This window comes from Sphaerodactylus townsendi, linkage group LG06 (assembly GCF_021028975.2).
Source record: "Sphaerodactylus townsendi isolate TG3544 linkage group LG06, MPM_Stown_v2.3, whole genome shotgun sequence".
NCBI classification, from domain to species: Eukaryota; Metazoa; Chordata; class Lepidosauria; order Squamata; family Sphaerodactylidae; genus Sphaerodactylus; species Sphaerodactylus townsendi.
Genome location: NC_059430.1, coordinates 39,142,960 through 39,157,627, shown reverse-complemented (window position 1 = coordinate 39,157,627; position 14,668 = coordinate 39,142,960). Strand labels below are relative to the sequence as shown.

Here is a 14,668-nt window from a genome sequence, read left to right as displayed (position 1 = left end):
ATCGCAACCTATCCAGTCTTTCATACGCTACTTCCTCGCCCTATAGCTGACAAGTAGGCGGGTCTTCCGGCGTCCGTTGCTAAGACAAGCACGTTTCTCTCCTTAACAACCACTTGGAGGCTGGCGGCCGGGGTCGAGGAGGCGCAGGTGAGATGGAGCAAGAGCGTGGGGGTTTTTCCGGTTACCCCGCATGGGCAGAGCTGCACCCCGTTCCCTCTCAGGCCCAGTGGAGTAAAGCTTTGGGAGCTCCCGGTGGCTGGAGACCCCTCCCGGCACTTCCTTTCCCCCGTGGAGGGGCCGGCAGCCTCGCCGCCTGCCTCTCTCGTAGCTTCACGTCCCCTCACTGGACTGTCCCGGATCAGCCGGGGCCGTTTCTCCCTTTGCCTTGGAGGACGGGCGGACCGGGGATGATCCTGGCACGGTGGTGGTCGCTTGTGGAGCAGCCTCCTTCGCGAAAGGGGCCCAGGGCCGGTCCTCCTATTGCCCCTGCGAACCAGTTCGATGCTCGCCTGTTTCTTGACCTCATTGGGTGTGGGCGCTCTTTCTCGCACTCTTTCCTCTATGTGCCATGTGGAGGTAATGCTGCCCTCCTTTTCAGCGCTCTTGCAAGGGTTGCAACAAGGGGATGCATGTTACTCGACCGTGAAAGGTTTTTTCTTAGGAACGCTGGATGTTAGGCCGAGAGAAGCAGCTTTTCAGAGGAAGCAGGCTGGCCATTATTTAGTTTGTTGTGCTCTTACCACGAATGGGTCGAGAGCTCCATCTGGATTGTCTCTCTGGGAGTGTCCCAAAAAGTGGTTTGCGGCCCTTTATTAAGTTCTGGATTTGAATCAGGATTTTGCACCAGGAATTATTTCCACTGCTAATGTTTTCAGCCTTACACCTGCCTTCTACATGTGCCGATTTAGTTAGTTATCTCTCAAGCATCTGGGATCAGGGCAGGTTAGCAGATGTCACTGTTCAGGAATGAAACTCTGGGTATTCTTATTTCCTCATACTCTGAGGTGTTTTTCTTCTCATGGCTTGAGTGGAACAAGTGGGATCCGCTAAAAGTTTTTCATAGTTGCAGATAGCAATCTGAGGATTCAATAGTGATTCAGAATTAATTAACTAGTGAACTTTTGACATTGCTTCACCAGCACAAGGATTGCAGATCATGAATCATGTACCAGAAGCCATGTGATAGTTATTGACAGCAGACTGTATTCTCGCACTAGCTACATGGGAGTTAGACAGACTATATTCCCAGCATTTCCCAAGAGGTAATGGTAGACAAACCACATAATTGGAGGTTCTCCTTAGCTGCCTCTCAATGTAATTATAAGCTCCAGGTAGATATTTTGTGGTTCTGACAGTACAATCCTAAGCACAGTTACACCCTTTTAGGTCCACTGAAATCAATGGATTCAGTTAAGTGTCACTGTATTTAGGATTGCATTGCGAATAGCATAAATTGAGAACATCATACCTCCTCTTCTCCCCAGTTACAGACTGTTATCAACTGTGCTTATGACAAATATATGCTAACGTATCTTTTTCCTTCAAGCAACGGTCTTGGTATTTCAGTCCTAATACAACTACTTTTCTTTTGTTTTGCTGCACACCCTTCCTGGCATAGCTGCTTTCCAAGTGCCATAGGAACCCCCAAATATCTGTAGCTGAGGTCATAGCTTAGTGTTTGGAGGATCTGTCCACATAGGGTAACATAACCCCAGGAGGGCGAATCCGCTGGCATGGCCCACACAGCTCTCAGGGGTGGATTCGTGCTCCCCCCTTTGGATGGGGCCACACATTAGCCCCCAGGGTTCTGATCATGACACCAATGAGGTCACTGGGTGTCTCTTCTTTCTGTCACTTGGGTGCAATACACCAGATCCCATGCTGCTGCCTCAAGGTTGAAGATGGGGCTAAGGTTTGGAAAGGTCTTAGAAAGCTTAGAGACAGTTAACAGAATAGGAGCAATAACATTTTCAGTAAAAACTACACAGTAAAGGAAAAGGGATGATTCACAGATGTAGGCTTTTTTGCAGGCCAAAAAAACCTGTATAGAAAATACTAGGTTTTCAATATAAAACTACAAATGACACTTCATTATGAAATTATATGCAACAATCTGTGCTTTAATGAAGAATGTCTTACAATGTGTATTAAAAGATTTCTTAACATGAAAACAGAAATATTTCATTCTTACAAATTCTGCTGTGGGGCACTGCTCATTCTTAGTTCAGGCATCTGTTCAGAAAACAATGGGTCAGTAATCTGTCAAAGCTTTGAGGCTTCATAAAGATGCTACAGTTCAGGGGATAGGTGCTCCAGTAGCCTGTAACTGGCTGATTATGCAGGGAACACTTACCTTGGGACTTCTCTCTGCATAGTGGGCTTGCAGAGGACTTGCCTCACGTTTCTCTGTTACCTTGTGAGGAAGCAGCCCAATGCCACATAGCTGCTTCCTGAAGTCTCAACCCTCTCTCTTTTTGGCTTCTCTTAACTCCTCCCATTAACAGCCTTAAAAGCACAGATGCAGAGGTGTGGGGGGGGTGCAAATTGCACCTGGCCACGCCCCCGTGTCCCCCCACTTACCTCTGTTCCTCTCTCCTGCAGCCTGGTGGGAACTAAATTTCCAAGGAGCAAGGTTTCCTGGGAAGTGTAGTTCCCACCAGGCTGCAGGAGAGAGGAACTGAGGGGAAAAGAGAGGAACTAAGGTAAGTGGGGGATGTGGGGGTGGGGGGCAGCGGACGATTTTCTGCCCCCACCAGCATGTGCACAGTGTGCTCCCACCCCCCTATAGCTCTGCCACTGCACAGATGTCACTGATATTCTCTTCCCCGTACACACATGCATTCACACACACACAAACACACTCTCTTGTGCACTGCTGCAATATAGAGGCTTGCTTTTAAAATAGAAGCTTGTCTGAAAGAAAGTGTATAAATGTCCTCCCAATCTTCAGGGTGGGCAGAAGCAAAGCCAGGGAGGTGCACTGGAACCAGAAAGAGACCCTGTTTAATATCGATGTATTGATACATTGTTTAGAAAAGCGGGAAAGAGCTGGCAACAGGGAGGAAGTCCAGGGGGAAGTGTGTTAGCAGGGGGCGGACTGGGGAAGACTAGGTGTGCTGGCTGTGAGCAGAGAGAAGTAGTCTGGGGCAAACCTGTATCCACTGGCAAATCTGCCCACTTTGGCTGTGAAGCAAAATTAAATTCATGTTACGGTAGAAGTGGTCTCACTTGCCTGGAGGGGAATAGAAAGTGAAAGCAGAGCTTGAGGACACACCTCCATACAAGAAATCTTGCAGTGACGCACATTTGCCATCATTGCGCAGCAGATGCCTTGTTCATAATCAGCCATAGTTTTTGAATTAAAAAGTAGCAGACATGCAAGGGAAGGGAGAGGTCCCAGCATCTGGACATGGCCCACCCACCCAAGCAGAGGGAAAGGAAGGGGAGGGAGGGATGTGGCATGCAAGGGGAGGGAGGGGTGGCAAGCAAGGGTGGGGAGGAAGGGGGCCCAGCATCTGGACATGGCCCACCCACCCTAGGGGAGGGAGGAGAAGGGGAGGGAGGGATGTGGCATGGGGTGGCATGCAAGGGAAGGGGAGGGAGGGGTGGCAAGCAAGGGTGGAGAGGAAGGGGGCCCAGCATCTGGGCATGGCCCACCCACCCTAGGGGAGGGAGGAAAAGGGGAGGGAGGGGGTGGCATGCAAGGGAAGGGGAGAGAGGGAGGGGTGGCATGCAAGGGGAGGGAAGGAGGGGTGGCATGGGAGGGAGGGAGGGAATGCAAGGCCATCACATTTGTTGTACAAAATCTTATTTCACAGATCAGAGAGTAGCTGCAGCATCTCGTTGAAATGCTGCTAAGGAGTTTAACCTGAAGTGTTGTTTTAGGTAGATGAGTTGGATAAATTGCGTATCACACAGAGTGCTGTTTTCTGCATCACCTCCAAAAAAGCAGGTTGGAAGTGAGAAATAAAGGCAGCAGAGCTCATGAAAAATGTAGCAGACCCAAGCTACCTCACAAATCACTCTTCCTGAAATGCAAACAAACACTTCCAGTACATCCATTTGCAGTTCTAATACATTGACATCATAACTAATGGAAGCATAAACAAATGGGAAACTCATCCATGCAAGAAATGTTAATAATTAATAACGGTGCTTCTTGTTTACCAGTCTGCAAGATCATTGTAGAAGGCACCTAGTTTTTGTCTTCTGAGAAGAAAGCCTTAGGATTTAATGTTTAAAATGGTTCTGTTTTCCCCTCATTTTATGGCCCACCCTAAATGTTTTATTCTTTCAGTTTGTGGCAAATGTTTAAACATATATACTGGCATAATTTGTGAGGCAGAACCCATAGCCCCAACTAGGCTTCACTTTGTGATTTGTAAACTACACAGTTTGAGTTCTTTATATAGAATATTATATGGTTTAATTATTCAAACTTCTTTTATTTGAAACTCATGATCAACCAGGTTCACTGTGGGAGCTTCATTTGGCATAGTTCTTGTATGGGTTTGTAATGTGAAGAAGTGAACTTTATTTCAGTGGTTTATTTCAGCAGCTTATTCATTGTCGATATTAACATCTTGATGGGTTGCTGCTGTGAATGCACCAGCAGTCACTATAAAGCTGTGGCTTTGTGCTAACTCTCTTCTGACTGCATTTAAACAACTGGGTATATTTGCAGAGGAGTAAAGCATTGAGCCTAAGAGTGTTTAGCAATAATTCAGACTGATAGCAAGATCTCTTTATTTTTTGGCTTGGGTTATAATACTAAGCAGGATGCAAGACTTCTGTGTTCTGCTTTCAGAGATTCAAAACTAGCTTCAATCACATGATTTCTCAAGCAGGAGCAGGTTGAGTCAAGTCATGTGTCCTCAGACCAATCGTGGGGTAGATACAAAAGAAGAGCTAGACCAATCACGTGGAATGCTGAAGTTCTGTCCTTTTCTTGGGGAAAACTTTTAGGACTCGGAGGATAATGATGTCCATCTGCCCCCTATGATGGGGACCCACTGATACCTTAAGCCAGAGAGACTAACAGGAGGGTGAGAAAAGGCAGCAAATGAAGTTTATTTTAAGATGAGGCTTCCATTTCTTGTTTTCATGAAGGTTTCATTTGAATTAAACACTCTTAAGACGTTCAGCAGCTTTGCCAGGAAAGATAGAATCTCTCTGTTGTACCTTCCTGCAGTAATATGATCATTTCTTTTCAAAGTGCTGCAGCACTTAAGGCAACAAGATAAACATTGTCGGCAAAATGAAGCAATAGGAGAACCAGCTGTTGAATGGGTGTCAGAGAAGAGCACATGTGGCTGACCCTTCATGAGTGTTGGGCCCTAAAATGGAGCTTGGATGTTTGAAAATGGCAGTAGGTATAGCAGGTGGGTCAGGGTGATCAGCTGCAGTTCTCACTGTTACTGTTTAGAGCATAGGTATCAAACTCGCGGCCCTCCAGATGTTAAGGTCTACAGTTCCCATCATCCCCTGCCAGCATGATGCTGGCAGGGGATGATAGGAACTGTAGTCCTTAACATCTGGAGGGCCGCGAGTTTGACACCTGTGGTTTAGAGGATGCATAGTACGCTAAAGGGGGACATTATTTAAAAGATTGTAGTTCAAACAGTAATAAAATCCCAGGTGTGTGACTCATTCTTTATACTGAACCTTTTGAAGATTTCAGCTGTGCAATATCCTCAACATTTTGCTCTACATATTGTTGACTGCTTTTCTTTTTGTTCTTTGTTTTTTTCCCCTCAAAGCAACAGAATGCCCTACTTATGCAAAACTGTTTGGCCTGAATTCTAATCATTCCTAGTCTGCATCTGACTGGCTTCCTGCAGGCTGTTTTGCCCCTTCCCAGGGTCACAGTGGACGGGCGATGGCAGACACCGGGGAGGGGAAAAAAGAGGAGGCAGACTATAAGAGACTTCACATGTTCCCGCTGATCAGGGTAAGAATGAGGACAAAGAGGTACGATGAGTTCTTGGCTCAGGTGAGAGAGAGCTCTGTGTTATTTCCTTCTTTTTTATTGGCCCCTTAATGTGGTCATTCTGGGGGTGAAAGATTCTTAATATAGTGGTGAAAAATATGATTTCTTAAGGTTCATGCAGCAATCTTTATCAGAACAGAGCCATAAGGGAGCTGTTTGTTGTTTTACATGGCATTTGCTATCTTTCTTTCAAAGACTGTTCAACACTAGCATGCATAATAATATAATTGAGGTAAAGTAAAAATCTTGGTGGCCAGAACATATTTTAATTGAACAATTTCTGAATGATTTCATGAAAAACATATTGGTGCCACCATGTGTGTCCCATAATGTGTGGCTTTGGTTTGTGGGGCTTTGGTTTGTGGGGTTATTTTTTTTTTTTACCTGGATACTAAATTCCTTGTCAGGGGAAAACAGAAGTCTGAAGCAGCCTTTTGCCTAACTTCTGAAGACAAGCAAAAATCTTAGATCCCAGAAAACATGAGTGGAATGGAGAAAACATGGATCTGTTCCATCTTTGACATCCTCTAGTGTCCCTCTGATAGGAGCTTGGGACCAGTATGGGTTGTACTGTAGGACGTTGCAGATCCAGTGAGAAATCTGTGAAGATCATGGATCCCTCCTTGTGGAACTTGAAGTGCTTGCCTTTATGTAAGGGTTTGTATTCTAGGATCTAGGGTTTGGAGTACATTAGTGAGGGATCCACATGAAAGACGTCAAGATACAGTGTGGCCTTTCCCTGAAGAAGATGTAGGAGAAAACAGAAAGGAGTAAAGTGCTAAAAAGGAGTAGGAAGTATAACCAGAAGGGGGGAAGTCGCTAATGTAGGCAGCAAGAGTACATGCAGGGTAGATGGGGAAAGTAGTGAACACGTGACTAATTATGGAAGAAGTAGCAAGAGGAACTGAAAAAATATTTCAAGGATGCAGCCAAAGAATAGTTGGATTTGTAGAACTGCAGAAAGCAAGAGCAGTAGGGAGAAATCTCTAGAGGTTAGATCCCACAGAAGATTTATGCTGATAGAAGCCATTTTTATCTACAAAGAGTTACTTTTTCAACACCCCCCACCATATGCCCCCTGAAGTTCTGCTTCTAGAGAAAGAGGCCCCCCAGAACAAAGTAGTTGAAGGTCTGCTGCTGGGGGTGGGGGGAGACTGGTGAAAATTGCCTTCTCTGTCATTGCAGAAATCCTCTGAGAGCTAAGACTAGTAGATGTTTACTGGGACGTTGAATTTGAGTAATGAAGAAAGCAGGGTGATCTGAAGCCATTTGGCATCGTCCTAAGGCAGAACAATCCTCATTAACTCTAATTAAGATCCTGGCATTTGCACATCTCCTGGGGTTTTTCTTCTTCCTTTTCTGTGTCCATGCATCTGCTGGCATAGTGCCCTTGTTTTCAGGAATTTAATAACATTTACTATTAGCCACATGGGGAATGGAGTCAGGGATGCTTTTGTCTGTTTTTGGCTCAGTTGTCTCATTATTTAAGTGGTAATAGCTGATATTCCTAGAATCTGATGAAGGATGCAGCCTTATACCTTGCTAGCTAAATTCACGTAGCGATCCTGAGTGGCATGCACATGCAAAATTACCTTGGGCACCACACTAGTAGTCCAGATTCTGTTGTGTTTATTTGAATTAAGTATTTCTAATTTGCATTTCCCAGTGCTCAGCTTATAAAATTCTTTAAAACATGCAAACAGTTAAAATCCATAATTTTAGCAATTCAGTGCAAAACCATCAGGAATATACCATAGTAAGGCACAATTCCTGGAAAGCCTGCTTGTCTGTCTTACTGAGATTCACACAAAAATGGGTGTTGTATAAGTGTCTGAAAGTCCACATAAATGAACTTCTTGAGGGAAACTGTTTCACCACGTTGGGGCACCATGCTAGAAGGCTTGGCTGTTTAGGTCTTAACTTCCTGAAATGAAAGGATCTACAGGGAGTTTGGTTCTGCCCTCCAGTTCATTCTATTGTGGGGTTCTAATTGTGGCCATTCATTTTTTCAGCCCTTTTTAAAATACGTTTTTTTCTGTCTAAGCTCAACTATTAGTTTTACTTTTGAACCATTTAAAACTGCAGCAGATGCCATTTGTTTCAGAATTGTACATCATCTCCAACTCAATTCAGAACAGTTGGGTGGAACAAGATTATGGTGGAGTGACAGAAAGAGGACTCCAGTGAACCCCCTTACTTTGTCTGTCTTGAACAAAATATCTCTGTTCAGTACTGTTTAGTCTTTTGAGATGATTGGAGACATTGTCCACCTTCCATTGCGTAAACAGGCCTCTTAACATTACAAGAATTTGCTAGTTCAGAAAATCTCCTGGAACTCCTGTGTCAGACTTTTACTGAGTTCCCCTCCCCACCCAGGCTTTTTTCCAAGCATGACTACAAGGGAAAGTGGTGTCAAGGTTTAACCAGCTGCTGGCAGAAGGCGCTGCCAGAGTGTGTGCCTTTCTTGCCACTGTCGTGATGCTGTGTTTCTTTTGTGTGTGTTTTCTACCAGCATTCAGACATGCCAGAGGAAATGCGAGTAGAGGCCATGGAGTTGTGTGTTACTGCTTGTGAGAAATATGCCACCAACAATGAGGTATTAGCCAGTGTGCTTTTTACACCATAGTGTCTCCTTTTTATTAGAGCTTTTTAAATGACAAAGACAATAACTACGATTATCCACAAAGAATATACCATTTCTTCTGTGTCAAATATAAACGCAATTACAGATTAACTACTTGCTGCCTAGTTTATAATTATGAAATTATAATTGTTGTTTATTATTACTAATGAAATAAAATTCATACATTTCTCTTTTAGATCCACTGACTTATTTTTCTAGTCCTCTAATTCACAGATCATCAGTTCATTTTTTTCTGTTTTGAGCAAAAAGTGCATCAGGGGTTTCCTTAAATAAGTCCACCAGGGATAAACTTAGATAAGTTCCTTGTTATAATCCAGTGGTTCTCAACCTTCCTAATGCTGCGACCCTTTAATACAGTTCCTCATGTTGTGGTGACCCCCAACCCTAACATTTATCCATTTTACAGATCGAGAACACTGATGCAGAGAGTCTTAGGCGACCCCTGTGAAAGGGTCGTTGAACCCCCAAAGGGGTCCTGACCCCCAGGTTGAGAACCACTGTAAATCAAAGAAGTAAGCTTAGCCATCTCAACCAATTCTAATATCTTCACAAACCATTCTTCTAAAGTGGGTGTCGATGAAGCTTTCCATTTTTGAGCATATATTCTCACTGCTGATGTCATATGTAAAAGTGAAATTCCATCTCTTTTGACAAACTGTTGATAAGACCCACAAAGAAAGCCTCTGATGTCATTTCTGTATTAGCCTTTCTTTCAGGCTCCCTGTTCTTAGACCGAGGTCTTAAACTATAACACTGAAAGATTTAAATAAGACCCATATTTAAAACCTTTTAAATATTTTTCTGCAGCCTCTAAAAATGAGCAACAAAATAAATACATTGAGAGCCAGAGTCTTCTAAGAAGAACTGAACCTACAGCTCTGAAGTTGCTTGAGAGAACATGGACCGTTTATTACTCCATTTTAGCCTCAGTTGGGACACATAAGGGCATTGCAAAAGGATATATACCAAGGAGTCCACTGGGAAAGGGCACTTAAATCTTGAGCGCATAAAGGCTCTACATAATTTTAAAGTAACCAGAGAATCTAAAGAGGAAGGAAGACTACCCTTAGATAGAAAGCCTGGATGAAACAAAGAGCAGGTCCTCAGAGCATCAAAATGAGTGGAACTGCTATCTCTAGCATATATCAATTTAGCCTCAAGGTTTTTTTTTTACTTTGCTTTACAGAAAAGGGGAAAAGCCCCTCCCGTTCAGTTTTACATCTAGTAATCTTGCTACGACATCCGTCACCTCATTAATTGCCAGGGTTGATTCAGCTGATCTGGCAGATTGCATGTTAGTCTTTGAAATGGTCTGGATTATAGAATGTATTTGTATCCAATTTTTTTTCAGCTTTATTACAAGTCTACCATGAATGCTAAAACAACCCTTTATGATGTTCACATTTCCCACACACTTTCTCCGGTCACAAATACGAGTGATGAATCATTTTGTAGTTCTCTTTGAGTTTGAGACTTTAATTTAAGGCCTTTTAATCACATATTTCCCCATTGATCCATTTGAATATTACACCCAAAGTTACTGGCCATGTCTCCGGTTCTTTTTGACCTAGCTGAAAGATAAGGGAGAAGACAAAGGTCACTGCGTTGTTCAAATAAGCATCTGCTCTCTTATGATTCTTTTAAACAAATGATGATGTAACTGGTTGTGCAAGCAATCCCACTTGCTGCTTCCAGTTATTAAATCTCTATTTGATTGAATGCTTAATGGGCACAGAAGTACTTCAGCATTTCTGTGCCTGCTTTGAACAGAAGGGCAGTTTGTCAGTTTTCTGCTTCCTGGGGTGGGATAAAGCAGCAACATGAATCGCAGCCCCTACTTTCAAGCTAGTCTTCCATTTTAGATAGATGTTCTCACTCTTGTGACAGGAACTGTTTGATCTCAGTTTTCCTTTCTTTTTCAAGTGACATGGCGATGGCAGATCCGTAATAGTGAGACCAAGTAAATATCTACTATATTATCTAATCCATACATTTTTCAAACAATAGAGGCTATCCTTATTTTCTTGATGAATATTCCATAATGGGGATGACGTTGTGTTTCACTCCATCTGGAGGCTGGTTGGTTTCTTTAAAAAAGGACGGGAGAAGATGTTTTATGGCTGGAATAGTCTGCCGTGCTGTCAAGGATAGATCCGGGCTGCTGGGGAAAGCTGGTATCTGAGAAGGGGGAGGTAAAGGGACAGCCTTAAGTATGGTTATATGACTGGAAGGTATTTCCACTACATTCTCCACTTAAGCGGATATTCTTAATTCTGTATTACATTACCCCTTTTCAGGGTACCTCTGTTAGCTCCTTGAATCAACATATACTGGAATTATTATGACTAGGAAGACAATCTAAGTATAAATATGCTTCTTTTATATTTTATTAGTCTTTCATACTTTGGCAGCAGGAGTACAATTAGATTAATGGACTGTAGAGCAAATAACACGTCTTAACGTTCTAACTTTTTTTTGCTTCTGTTCCCCTCTTGTTGAATTTTCATTTCCCCTCCTTCAGAGTGCAGCCAAGATGATCAAAGAAACCATGGACAAGAAGTTTGGCTCCTCCTGGCATGTAGTGATTGGTGAAGGTTTTGGTTTTGAGATCACCCATGAGGTGAAGAACCTGCTGTATATGTTTTTTGGAGGCAGCCTAGCGGTTTGTGTTTGGAAGTGCTCCTGACATACTCTGCCTGTGTGCCAGCTTGCTGCAACCGAGAGATTTTTTCAAACTTTTGATTGGGTTTTTTGTACAACTTAAAGGGCAGCTTTATTTTTAATAATAAAATATTGGGCTTTTTTCTTATTTATATACCAGTTTTATCAAAAATATTTAGCGTCTGTGTGCGTGTAAATCTGTTGAGCTACCTAATCCAGCTCATAGGGTTTCTGATTTTACCAATGTGGCTTTTTACCGAGATGATGCAAGAGGAATCAGGGAATGGTGGTTTTTTGAGGGGGTGGATTGTGGGGGCACAGTTTATGAAGCCATACATCCTGGATGGGAAAAGAGGGAAGAATCCTGACCTGCAACCGCCTTCTCCTTGCTGTCTTCCAAACCTTCCTGTTTTCTGGGAGAAGGCCAGGGGGAAAAAAGGCAACTGATTTCTCTGTTCCAGATGACAGTTGCCTGTTTTTGAAAAGCATGCAGTGCCAGCCTTCAGAATCTGACCCGATGGACGGTTGCTAGGATAATTTACCTCCCGCCTCCTCACCACACCTACAGAGCACTGATATAGTTTGTAAAGCGTATGGCACACAAATAAAGACTATTTTACATAGCATGTGGGGTGGGGTGGGGGTGTCATGATGGCAATATGTTGTATCTTGTTTAGAGACGGGTAGTGGGAAGAAGCTCCATCTGAGCTGCCAGTTTTTCAAACTTTTAAGTACAGCTGTACTTCCATTGTGTACAGTTTAATAATGCTTTCGCAAAGGTGTTGATTAACGGAATGACCATAATTGTATTTTGAATATGTCTTCTTTGAATCCAGACTGTGAAAGGGACTTCAGTACTTTTTTTACGATAATAAAGCTTTTAAAATCCATGGGGCATGCCTAAGGATTTCACTTAAATGATGTGTCCATACAGATGGGAAAGAGAGTAAGCTTTCCTTACCTGAGTCAAAGGGGCCTATTATGCTGTGCTAATTTGTGAGGGATGTCTTGGGATCTCAGCGTTTGATTATCCTGTAGTCTCTACAGGGGAGGGGAGGAGGGGCAGTAAAGTGTTTATTCTCTGTATTGTCTCTTCACTTTTCTCTTGAATAGTGGGGAGTGCCATAATTTGAGACAAACTGTTTGACAGCATACCCTGTTTCTCCGAAAATAAGACATCCCCTGAGAATAAGACGTAGTAGAGGTTTTGCTGAAGTGCTAAATATAAAACACCCCCCCAAAGTAAGATGTAGCAAAGTTTTTGTTTGGAAGCATGCCCGTCGAACAGAACACCAGAGCATGCAGCTGTGGAGCGGAAAAATAAGCAGAAGCAGAAGCATTTTATTGTCATTGTGCACGCACAACGAAATTTACAGCAGCATTCCTCGATGCACACAATTTCAGACTCATACATCATACTCATACAATTTCAGACTCATACCCCATCCTCACTTCCCCCTTCCTCCACCCATCCCTACACAGCCCCAAACACATCAACACGAAACCGCGGAGTTTAACATAGCCACAGCTCTAGAGTAGAAGCTGTCTCTAAGCCTCTTTGTCCTAGATTTGATAGTCCTGTATCGCCTACCAGATGGTAGCAAGTTCAAAAGAGAGTGTGCTGGATGAGGACGGGTCCCTCTGGGAATATTTTGGGCTTTTTAGGCTCTCGGGAATTATAGAGTTCTTCTAAGGAGGGAGAGAGGGCAGCTGATAATCAACTTTGTGCAGTAGTGATGATCACCCTTTGGAAGCGCCTTCCTATCTGCCACTGTGCAACTGGAGAACCATACACATATGCAGTAGGTTCAAGACACTCTCTACTTTAGCACAGCGGTAAAAGGACACCAGGAGTTTTCCATCCAGTTGTTGCTTCCCTTAAAAAGTCCTTTCAGATAGCAATACAAGTCTTTGCTGGGCCTTCTTTAACCAATCCGCAGAAAGCAGTCTGCTTATGCCCCAGGTTAAAGTCCTCTTTAATCATAATGCCCAGAAATTTAAAAAAAGAACTAGCCACCCACTCTCTACTTTGATCTCCATTTATAGTCAAGGACTGAATTTCTGAACTATTCCTCTCTATAGTCCAACTATAAGCTCCTTTTGTCTTGTTAGTATTAAGAACCAAGGTTATTTTCCCTGCACCATGAGAGAGCAGTTGAGGGTCCACCTTCACTCCGATAGGCAGACTAAAATCCCTCCAGAGATGAGAGCCCCACCTCTCAACCGCTTGTGTCATCGGCAAAATTTGATATTAATGGTGTTACTATGATAGACAGGAGTACACAATCATATGTATAAAGGAGAAGAACAATAAAGGACCTCAACACACAGCCCTGTGGCATTCCCATATTTTCTAGAGTAAGAACTTTGAGGGAAACCCCGATTTCCCAGAAGTCCTAACTCCCTCTGGGGAACGCCCAGACAAAGAAGTCCCTAATCCACAAACAGATTGAATGTGTGAGAGTCCAAGATCCACAAAGTTTTGTCACCAGTCTTTTTAGCTGTGGCAAGATTGTATTAAATGCAGAACTCAAAGAATCCGCGAAAACAGCATTACGCATTACATAATTCCCTGTTTTTTCCAAATGCTGTCAAAGCAGTTAGTGGAGTACTAATGGCAGTAATGGCGTCCTCCGTGGAAGACTCTGTTTGTCCGATATCTGCTAATCTGATGTTTAATATCAAATGTATCTGGAAGGGAGCTGCAAGAACTAATATGCCCTATGGACCAGTTTTTTTTTCAAAACACTTCATGATGAGTGGGGGGTTAGTGCCACTGGTCTATAATCCTGAAGATTGTCAGCAGGAAGTCTCTTTGGTGAAGTGGAACAATGGATGGAAGCCTTCAAAACAAGATGGGAATGAATTGGACTGGGATAAAGAGATCGTGAATTAAAGATCCCAGTAAAAACACTCCAGCCAGTTGGTTAGCACATTCCTTTAACACCCGACCGGGAATACCATCCGTCCAGCCGCCTTTCCTTGGATCTTCACACAGCCCTCAAAGGAAACTTGCCTCACCTCTATGTTCTTTCCACGGTGAGGTGTGAGCTACAATCACCTAGTGGCTGTATGTCATCACCCTTCCTGATAGACCTGTTCTTCAAAGCGTGGCAAAAGTGATTTTAGCTCCCTCTGCCAGAGGAAGCATCCCCATCTACAGGAATGTCAATGTTTAGTTTATGGTTGGTAATTTGTTGTATTCCACTGCCACCCACCTGCCTCCTCTATGTTGTTGTTAAGCGCATTAAAATAATCCTCAATTTTTCTCTTATAACTCATCTTGAAAACTGTCGAATCACCTCTCTTGGAGACTGGCTCTCACCAAGACTATACTTTGGCTTTCTCATCACCAGATCTTCGAAAGCAGTATT

The 14,668-nt window shown here is 43.3% G+C and overlaps 1 protein-coding gene across 3 annotated transcripts; it reads left to right on the top strand.

The window, feature by feature from the left end:
* Positions 1–53: 53 nt before the first annotated feature.
* Positions 54–12,184, top strand: DNAL4 (dynein axonemal light chain 4). 3 transcript variants are annotated; one of them, XM_048501886.1, is made up of 4 exons: positions 54–147; positions 5,760–5,950; positions 8,502–8,585; positions 11,155–12,184. In XM_048501886.1, exons 2-4 carry the CDS (start codon positions 5,879–5,881, stop codon positions 11,317–11,319), a joined length of 321 nt encoding a protein of 106 aa, XP_048357843.1. In that variant the 5' UTR covers positions 54–147; positions 5,760–5,878; the 3' UTR covers positions 11,320–12,184. The 3 variants fall into 3 exon arrangements, with proteins under 3 accessions (XP_048357843.1, XP_048357841.1, XP_048357842.1); XM_048501884.1 differs by having other exon boundaries at positions 5,760–5,992; XM_048501885.1 differs by having other exon boundaries at positions 67–147; positions 5,766–5,992.
* Positions 12,185–14,668: the final 2,484 nt, after the last annotated feature.